This window comes from Seriola aureovittata, chromosome 10 (genome assembly GCF_021018895.1).
Source record: "Seriola aureovittata isolate HTS-2021-v1 ecotype China chromosome 10, ASM2101889v1, whole genome shotgun sequence".
Lineage (NCBI taxonomy): Eukaryota > Metazoa > Chordata > Actinopteri > Carangiformes > Carangidae > Seriola > Seriola aureovittata.
Genome location: NC_079373.1, coordinates 27,096,376 through 27,106,687, shown reverse-complemented (window position 1 = coordinate 27,106,687; position 10,312 = coordinate 27,096,376). Strand labels below are relative to the sequence as shown.

Genomic DNA, 10,312 nt, shown 5'->3' with positions numbered 1-10,312 from the left:
GTATCTGCGTCTGGACAGGTCTCTGTGTCGCTGTGTTTACTTACCTGTCCGACATGACCTCCCCTCCCCTCCCCTCCCCTCCCCTCACTTCACATCACCTCACCTCACCTCCCCTCACCTCACCTCACCTCACCTCACCTGTACATGTAATTGGATTAAAAGAAATTATTGTTAATGTTATTGTTGATGTTTAAGTTGTAGAATAAGAATCAGCTGTTTGTAGGAGGTTTGGATCTGCGAGAGATGCTGAAAGGCCTTCTGGGAAATGTAGTGTAGAACAAGAGTCACATGTTCACGGCTGGTTTTACTTTAATTTTTCTTATTGTCGAGGAATCACCACGTGTCGCCCCCAAACCGACGTGTTCGTCTCTCAGCTCATTGGCTCCTGCTGAGAAACACAGCAGAGATATAGTTTCAGGATTAATCCACATCTGTGTGGGACTGTGTTTCACTTCTGCAGCCGTGACGGAGCGGTGCAGTTCTCTGCTCCTCCACCAGGTGGCGGTGCAGGCTCAGGGTTCCTCCATGTTTCCTCTGTTGGACGTGAACGTGCTGCTGCTGCTCAGGCTTGTTGATCTGGACTTTCACTCCAGTTACAGATGTTTGACTTCCTGTCTGTTTTTCCCACCAGGTGTAAAATATCTTCAGTTTGTTGTTTTACTTCATCAGCTTTTGTTCCGTCTCCTTTTATTAACAGGATTTTCTGGAGCTTTGAGTTGCTGAAACTTGCAGACGCTCAGCTTTCATGTTTCTGTTTGTGTCTCATTACCGCTGTGGGCTGCGCTGGCAGTAAACTGCAGAGCGGGAGCAGAGGATGCTGGGAAACATCCTGAGAATTAAACCCATCTGTCTCTGGACGCCGTGCACATGACAGTATTACTGCCATCAGGTAAACACACAGTCGCACCTCATGATATCCTCAGTGACGACTGTGTGTTGTTGTTTTTACAGGATCTGCAGCAGCTGAGTTCCTCGCTCTGTGAGCCGCCCGCTGATTATCAGTAATGTCTCTAATGGAGACGCTCATTAAGAAAACGATCTCATTATTCAGCTCTAATTAGCAAATTAATCATGAGTTTATATCATGCTCAGCGGAGCAGAGGAAAGCTCTCACTCCGGGGATTCAGCTCAAATTTACTTGTTTATTCAAAGTTTTTACCCAGTGAGTGACGTCGTGACCTTCTGACCTTGGCGAGGAAGACGCCGATGGTTTTCGGTTTTCATCCACAGACTCTGAATGCGAGGGGAAACTTCAACACGTCTAAGGAGAGTAAGAGTTTTTCTTTAAGTCACTTCCAGCATCTTCTGCAGCTAAAAATAGAAGAAGCCGTTTCACTTCCTGTCTGGTGTGAAAAACAACTTTCCACAGAGCTGAGGACAGAATTCATCACATGAAGCGTGAAGGAAGTTTGTTGTTTTTTATCCTCGTTTCCTTCCTCCAGAGTCGAGCGAGTCCTCGCCGGAGCTGCAGCCTGTTCCTCGCTCTGCTGTCACTCACCTGAGACTCACACAGGAAGTCACCGAGCTCTCTGAAATATTCTGGCAGAGACGATGAGAAACGAGTGAACGTCAACACCTCTAATTGCTGTAGATTCAGAGCGGCGGTGAAACATGAAGGAGGTGCAGCAGACGGAGAGGGAGAAGAAGAAGCGGTGTCGTCCCTCAGCCACATGCTTGTTTGCTTCTGGCCCAGTGTACGCCCGGTCCCACGGCCCGAGTCTGGCCCATATACAGCACGATTGTAAGATGCTGCTTCCACATCTGCACTGAGTCATTACCAGAAGATAACAGCTGCAATCTGCCCAGATGTGCGAGTATATGGGCCGGACCCTTTTTGCTACCTGGGTTAGCATCGAGCGTTTCTGTCCGACGGTGTCGAAGTTCTTGACTTTGTGATTTTGTTGACGTATTATTTTCAACACTTTGGTTCGCTTTAGGACACAGTAGTAGGTGGTCGCGTTGCCCGGAGAGACTTCCTGTCCTGCGTCCGCCGAAGAGCGTTTATTTAAAGTGAAACTGTTTTATTCAGAGTTTCTCCTGGTTTAATCTCCAGGTGTGTTTGTTGTGGAGAGGAGGAAACCTCTGAGGATGATTCAGCTGCAGGTAAAAACCTGCTGAACGTCTGGTTCATGAGCGATCAGAGAAACAGTCAGAACAAAGGTTAGCATCAACCTCAGCTCGGACTCTTCCCTGAGTCTCTGTCCTCCGTACAACGTCGCTCAGACTCTGACTTTAACTGTGAAGCTGCTTCATTCACCTGAAACACAGACACTGAACTCCCATGATCCCGCGCTGTTTCACGACGTCACCCAACGCCGCCTTTTCTTATTGTTTCGTTTGAGCGACGCCTAGAAGAAGAAGTTACAGACTGTGCGTTTAACATTAACGACTCCTGCGGTTTCCAGCTGCAGCTTGACGAAGCATCACTGTCGGTTTTATTCTTGTTAGCAGCTGCCATTGTGTCGACTTCAGTAACGTCCCGTCCTGAGTCTCTGCAGACCGACTGCTCGGAGGAAACTCCTCTCTCAGATGGTAAAAAAAGAAATGTCCAAAACAAGCTTCAGAAGATTTTCACATTTAAATATTAAGCAGAGAGATTTGTAAAGACGTCGGAGCAACACTTGTGTTTGTCTGAAGAGAAAAGCGTCTCTGCTGAGGACAAAATGTTCTGGGAAACATCAGATCACACATGCTCAGATTTCTATCTGTGGGGAGGTGTTGGGGGATTGTTGGAGGCCGTGTGTGTGTGTGTGTGTGTGTGTCTCTGTGTGTGTGTGTGTGTGTGTGTGTCTGTGTGTGTGTGTGTGTGTGTGTGTGTGTGTGTGTGTGTCTGTGTGTGTGTGTGTGTGTGTCTGTGTGTGTGTGTGTGTCTGTGTGTGTGTGTGTGTGTGTGTGTGGTGTGTGTGTGTGTGTGTGTGTGTGTGTGTGTGTGTTGTTGATCAGGAGGCCCAGCAGGTCTCGTGTCCTCGGGTTCTTGCCGGTGCAGTCAGCAGAACAGTGTGAATGGGGATGTGAAGGTGTTGACTGACCGGAGGCTGTTTGTCCCTGAGGGAGTTCGGTTTGTTCATGTGTGAAAAACTTCTGCTGAACCTGAACACGCAGCGACACGCGGCGACGGCGAGGACGCTTCCTGTTGTGATCTGTAATTCAGTAATTCAAACCTGCGGTGACAAATTCAGACGCTTGTTCTTTAGTACAGGAATTACATTCAAAAGCAAATATCCATCAAGTGAGTGAATGTTTCTCATCTGATGTTAGTATCTATCTGTTGTTCAGAGTTTCACATGAAAACAGAATCATTTAATGGTGTTGAAATGATAATTATATTCAATCTAAATATTGTCACAGTTCATCTGGACCAGAGGAAACATTTATCATCTAATCACTGTTTTCTACTCGTTCAGTCGTTCTGAAACAAACAGAGAAATGTTTCTTCTTCTTCTGTGTTTTATTTGAAGTGTTGATCCATTAGAAGATATAAAAACCATCTCAGTGTAGTTTCACATCTCCTCTCTCAGGCTTCTCTCTGCAGCTCTAGTAACAACAGGTCAGTGAGCCAATCAGAAGAGAGGAGGCTCTGAGCCTCTCTTCTGATTGGCTGACTGTTTTTTGAGTGGTCCAATAAAAATAAAGCAGATTTCAGGTAAAAACACTCAGAGAAACCAAATCCTGCAAGGTTTGGATGGTGGGTCCAGGTGGGCGGGGCTTGGTGACTGCTTTGTTGTGACATCACAAAGTTCCAGAAGTCCTGACGGCTGGTTTTAAGGCTCAGTTTCTGAATACAGGCTGTGTGCATTTCTCTGTGGACTGAGGCTTTGATACTTTCACAGTATTAATATAGAAGCTAGAGCTGATCTATAATCTATAATCACACTACACATGGACACAGACCTTTACACTGGAGGAGCTTAATACTTCACTTTTGTTGCAGATCCAGATTCAGGTTTTGAACAGCTTCAATGTAAAAATGCTTGTTATCAGTGATGAGCTTAAAAACCTAAAAACATCCAATAAATCATCAAGTAAGCCATCCAGCCTTTAGAGCAGGACTCTCTCTCTCTCTCTCTCTCTCTCTCTCTCTCTCTCTCTCTCTCTCCTCTTAATCTGCAGCTGACGAATCTTCTTCTCTGGATGTTTTTGGGGGGAGGAGCATTCTCTTCCCCCCTTCTCCCCCTCCATTCATCCTCCCCTCTCTCTCTCTCTCTCTCTCTCTCTCTCTCTGGTGTTTTCCGCTGCTTCAGGAGGAACTCCAGTCGGTCTCTCTCCTCTGTGACTCGCGGCTGCTGAGGATGGACGCTCGGATCTTCACCCTGCACGTCCTGACGCTCTGCTGCCTCATCCACGGTAAGCTCCACACACACACACACACACACACACACACTTCACCTGAATGAATCAGTCCAGTGGTTGAGTTCTGGTTCTGTCTTTAACTCACTGAGCAGCAGATTGAACGGATGAAAGCAACTGAAATATTCAATAGAAATAATAATGATAATAATTATTTATAGAGAATTAAAAAATGAAAAAAAACACCATCTTAGTGATTGATGACAAATTATTTCTAAAACAAAAAGACACAAGATGCAAATGTCAACTCCATATTTTCATGTTACCAACACGTGAAGAAGATTATTAGAATATTAAATAAATCAAAATATGAAATAAAATCTCAATAGACAGAAACAAAACAAAGTCAAGTTTTAGGTGAAAGGTGAAAATTATTTAAGATAAAAGTCTAAAATCTGTAATTAGTGTGAAGTGATTCTCTGATTGTCTCTTTTTAACACGAACACCTGAGCAGCAGCGTCATCGTCTGTCTGCAGCGCCTTTAATTAAATACGTCTTTACTTCAAGTCAAACATTTGCAAAAACAATGAGTCTCTGAACGCTCGTTTCCCGCCTCCGCTGCGTCTGATGAGTCTGACTCTCCAGTAGCTGCCATTAAAACCACCACAGAAGAAGAAGCAGATGCTCATTAACAGCACTGGAGAACATGTGACATTTCTGTTTGTGTCATGTGTTGATGTGAGGAAGGTTCCAGCCTCCTCATCATCATCTTCATCCTCCTCCTCATCATCGCTCCACACAGCAGGGGGTTTCCTCTTTTCACTGGAGGCCTCATGTTCTGAACTTAAAAACTTTCTTTCTCTTTTCTTTTTGCACAAATTGGAAACTTGCACAAAATCGGTTCGGCTGTCAGAACATATTTGAATCAGACAGTTTAAAGTCAGACGTGTTATTATCTCCTCTGGTTCTGCAGCTCTGTCGCTTCAATCCGATTAAACCCCAGTTTTTAACTTTCACTTCCTCGGCTGAAAAAAAGCAAAATGAAAACAGCGTCTTTTATTTCCTGTGGAGCGGTCAGACAGACGTGGACACAGGCAGAGGTGGAAGCTAACTTCGCTCAAATGTTAGCTTGTTGTAGCACTAGCTTGCTAGCTTTAGTTCTTCGCTAGTGTAGGCTAAGTATCTGCACCGACGGTACATCATTTAATTAAATATCAGTGATTTTAACGGTGAAATAATGTTTTGAAACAAATCTTGCAGTTAAAGTCAGAGCAACATAAATATCTAGTTTGTACAGATGAAAAGCAAGATGGCCTCCGGGGTGCGTCTTCCTATCGTCCCCATCTTTACGGGTTGATGTGCAGGAAGTCGCTGGTGCGTCGCTCCTGTCCATCCACTGGGAGAAAGGCAAAGACGCAAAAATGGAATTTAAAAAAGGAAACAGCTGATTCAGTGTTTAAATCTTAAACCAGTTTTTCTGTTAGAAAATCATCAGAACGCTCAAACAGAATGAGAGAAGATGAGCGGAGCGACGCCACCAGGGAGCAGAACTCCTGTCGTCAGTGTGTCAGACGTCCTGACAGCCCCCCCCCCCCCCCCCCCCCGTCAGTCCAGGTCTCACCCAGCACCTGTCAATCATCCTGACGAGCTTTCATCTCCGTTGAGGTTGATGCGTCCGTGGTGCGTTTGAGGCCCTCGCCACGATCAGGAGAGAAACTCGCTCAGACCTTTGAAGGGTGGATCTCGCTGCTCTGAGCCTTAAAGACAGAGGACAGAGGTTCAGGACCTAAAAACACCTTAAGTTCTCCACTTAAGTCTGATGCTTAAGGGTTCATTTCTCCTCAGCTCAGGGAGCTGCACAGAATCTCTTAAAAGGTTTCCTTAGTTAAGGAAAAAACGTTAAGTAATTTACAGCAGAGAAAGAGATTTTACAGCAGTAAAATTCTGCTGTTTCCATGGAGACAGGTTGTTTACTGCCATTAGCGCTTGTGACACCTGTTATCACTTTTGGGAAGCGGGTCCCATTAGAGAAGAGCGCCGCTGACTCATCTTCCTGTTGCTTTGACGGGACCTTCACCAGGTGAACTCTGACCCCGCGAGTCCTTAAGTGATTCCTTAAGATAAGACTAAGATAAGGAGAAAAAATTAAATACTTAAGTGAACATTTTAAGGAAACCTTAAGACTTTAATAAAAATCATAACTTAAGGTGTTTTGTGCAACAATTGAAGCGACTTTAAGGGATCGCTGAAGTTTAAGACTAAAATAAGGAGAAAACCTTAAACACTTAAGGAGAAGACCGGAGGATGTTTTGTTAAATTAACTAATTAATTAACTTAAGGGCTTTTATGTAACAGTTGAAAAAAAACCTAAAGTGATTGCTGAAGTATAAGAATAAGAAAAGTACAAAACCATAAATACTTTATATTTAATACTGTAATAAACCTCCATACTCACAACATGTTGTCTTCACTCTTCCTCTTCTCGTTCCTGCCTCCCTCGGTTATTGTTTGTCAGAGCAGATCACACACACACACACACACACACACACACAGACACACACACACACACACACACACACACACACACACTCACTCAGGAAAGTGCAGGATTTCTATCTGCTGTTTATGAAGACCTTGACTTTATGAGTCGGTGAATGAGCCTTAAAAGTCAGATTTACTCATTTAAATGAACATGTTTCTGTGACCGTACAGAGTCTGTAACTGAAGCCAGAGTGTGTGTGTGTGTGTGTGTGTGTGTGTGTGTGTGTGTGTGTGTGTGTGTGTGTGTGTGTGTGTGTGTGTGTGTGTGTGTGTGTGTGTGTGTGTTTATGTGTGTGTGTGAGAGAGAGAGAGTAACAGGATTAAAATTTACATTTCATCCAGAGAGAAACATCCAGAGTCCTCAGCTCCTGGATCAGTGACGTAACAACAGAGTCCGCTGCATACCAAGCATCACTTTGGTTATTTGGTGGATTAAAACAACCTGTGTGTGTGTGTGTGTGTGTGTGTGTGTGTGTGTGTGTGTGTGTGTGTGTGTGTGTGTGTGTGTGTGTGTGTGTGTGTGTGTGTGTGTGCAGGCTCTCTGCAGGGGGTGTACCAGCGGCGCCTCTACAAGGAGCTGATGAGGAACTACAACCCGTTAGAGCGGCCGGTCAACAACGACTCCCACAGCCTGACCGTGCACTTCAGCTTCAGCCTGCTGCAGATCATGGACGTGGTGAGAACACACACACACACACACACACACACACACACACACACACACACACACACACACACACACACACACACACACACTCAAACTACCCATGATGTGATGGGACTAATGATTAGAAAGTCCCTCCCTGCTGGCGGTCAAGTCATTATGCGTTTTGTAGCAAATGAATCAAAACCTGGTGCCTACATTACCCACAATGCAACCTGACCCCCAAAGTTCAAGTGTGATATGCTAGTAGGTGCTAATGTATCCTGCAGTAGGGTTGAAGGTTGCCAGTTTGAGCAGATTTCAGGTAAAAACACTCAGAGAAACCAATTCCTGCAAGGTTTGGATGGTGGGTCCATGTGGGCGGGGCTTGGTGACTGCTTGTTGTGACATCACAAAGTTCCAGAAGTCCTGTCCTTTATAGGAGCTATTTAATAATAATAATAATAATAATGAAAACTTTATTTATACAACAGTTTTCAAAAACACAGTTACAAATCACAATCATCAAAACAAAACAAAGCAATAAAAGACAGAGAAGAAAGAAAGCAGAGTGTCAGTCGAACAGGGAGATTTACAAATACATGTGTTAAAACAATCAAATCAATTAATCAGACAAAAGAAAATAAAACCAAAAGTAGAAACCGAGGATAAAAGCCTTGAAATCAAGAAATAAAAGCTGCTTTATACGAGTATGTTTTAAACTGGATCAATGACTCAACACGCCTGATCTCCTATTTGTACGTTTTGTTATTGCTACATAGCTAACGTTAGCATTAGCATCTGTTTACTTCCTGCCTTCACTCACCAGCAGCTGTCTCCAGAGGTGGACACAAACACAAGTTAGCATGCTAACCAGCTAGCCCCGGCCCGTCTCGTCACTTTCCAAAAGCGGCCTCTGGTCTGGGAAACACAACGATTGGCTGAGGCTGTTGTGAAGTGACGATCGACGCCACCTGCCCCCGGCAGACAAAACTTACAAATAGCCACTTGAAATTTTCTTTTCACATTTGGACGAAAACTTTATTTTCACCTTCAAACATCCACCCACTTGTTTCCTGTCATCATGTAAACAAATGATTTTCTCTCTTCATCTCATTCGGTCTCATCTCATCTGACGTCGTCTTCTCTGCCTCCGTTTCATGTTTCCTGTTGTTCTGCGTCTCATGTCTCATCCGACTCCCCTCCAGCCTTCATCTCTCCCACTCTCTGTCTGCCGTCTGACAGCTTCTCTGCTGGAGGAGAAGTTCCTGTCATCCACATTTTCCTCCCTGATATCAACCTGTCTGTGCAGCTCAGGGTCGAGTCAAGAGGTTTCCCCCCTCGAACCGCCCGTTCTCTTTAAATCAAACACCTCCGACAGAAGTTGCTGAGAAGACGAAGAGATGTGAGTCAAACAGCAGAGAGACGGTCAGCTCAGAAACAACACGAGACACAGCGTCCGTCTCCATAACAACAAACAACACGCTGATCAGTTGATCGGGTTAATTAATGATCCTCTCACTGCTCCACAGAACAGAATCAACATATTCTGTGGGGGCTTGAGACCCTGATCAATACAGTGACTCAGCCTTTCTACAAACTCTGTAGTCTCAGGATTCATGACCTCACTTCATCTTTACTCGTTGTTTTGTTCTGTTTCTTAACTCTGATTTAGTTTCACCATTTTCTACTGTCTTCTTCTAATGAATCTTTAACTTCAAATTTTCTCGTGTTTAATCAAAACTTCAGTTTTTAAAGCTCCATATGTTCCATCCATCAATCCAAGCTGAGCCTTAAAACCAGCCGCCAGGACTTCTGGAACTTTGTGATGTCACAACAAAGCATGTTATATATTTTTCTTCTTCTGTGTTTTATTTGAAGTGTTGATCCATCAGAAGATATAAAAGCCATCTCAGTGTAGATCTACATCTCCTCTCTCAGGCTTCTCTCTGCAGCTCTAGTAACAACAGGTCAGTCAGCCAATCAGAAGAGAGGAGGCTCTGAGCCTCTCTTCTGATTGGCTGACTGATTTCTGACTGATCCAATAAAAATATAGCAGATTTCAGGTAAAAACACTCATAGAAACCAAATCCTGCAAGGTTTGGATGGTGGGTCCAGGTGGGCGGGGCTTGGTGACTGCTTTGTTGTGACATCACAAAGTTCCAGAAGTCCTGACGGCTGGTTTTAAGGCTCAGTTTCTGAATACAGGCTGTGTGCATTTCTCTGTGGACTGAGGCTTTGATACTTTCACAGTATTAATATAGAAGCTAGAGCTGATCTATAATCACACTACACATGGACACAGACCTTTACACTGGAGGAGCTTTAATACATATAATTACATAAGAATTGAATCCCATTGTCGCGTTTCTCCTTTTCTCACCTTGTTATTACTAATCTTTTACTTTAATCGTCCACTAGGATTTTCATTTTTCTACTGTTATCATCCGATGCTTCATTTCATTTGATTGTCTTCTCCAGTCTCATCTCTATTTATCCTCATCGTCACATCGTCTTTCCTAACTCATCTTTTCCTTGTTTCATCTTAATCTGTCGTTTTTCCTTCCTGGTGTTTTGATTCATCACATGGTCTTCATCACTTGTCTCATGGTGAAACAGTTTGGATCAGTTTTCTGACACACAGCTTCCTTCACAGCGTTGAATCCTTCTTCATTACTGAGCCTCGTATTTCATTATTCATTAATTACAGATAATGACACAGATTCAGATTCAGCTGCTGCTCTGCTCCGTCTCTCAGCTCCTGCAGGATTCCTCCATGTTTAACTTCCTGATCTCAGGTGAATCTTCAGACACTTACAGTGCACACTGTCTCCCCCTCCC

General features: G+C 44.1%; 1 protein-coding gene across 1 annotated transcript in view; it reads left to right on the top strand.

Moving 5' to 3' along the window:
* Positions 1-4,230: 4,230 nt before the first annotated feature.
* Positions 4,231-10,312, top strand: part of LOC130175728 (neuronal acetylcholine receptor subunit alpha-7) — a 36,022-nt gene continuing 29,940 nt past the window's right edge. Inside the window, exons 1-2 of the mRNA XM_056386243.1 lie at positions 4,231-4,344; positions 7,365-7,504. Coding sequence (XP_056242218.1) covers positions 4,290-4,344; positions 7,365-7,504 — 195 coding nt within the window. The 5' untranslated portion in view covers positions 4,231-4,289. The remainder of the gene's footprint in view (positions 4,345-7,364; positions 7,505-10,312) is intronic.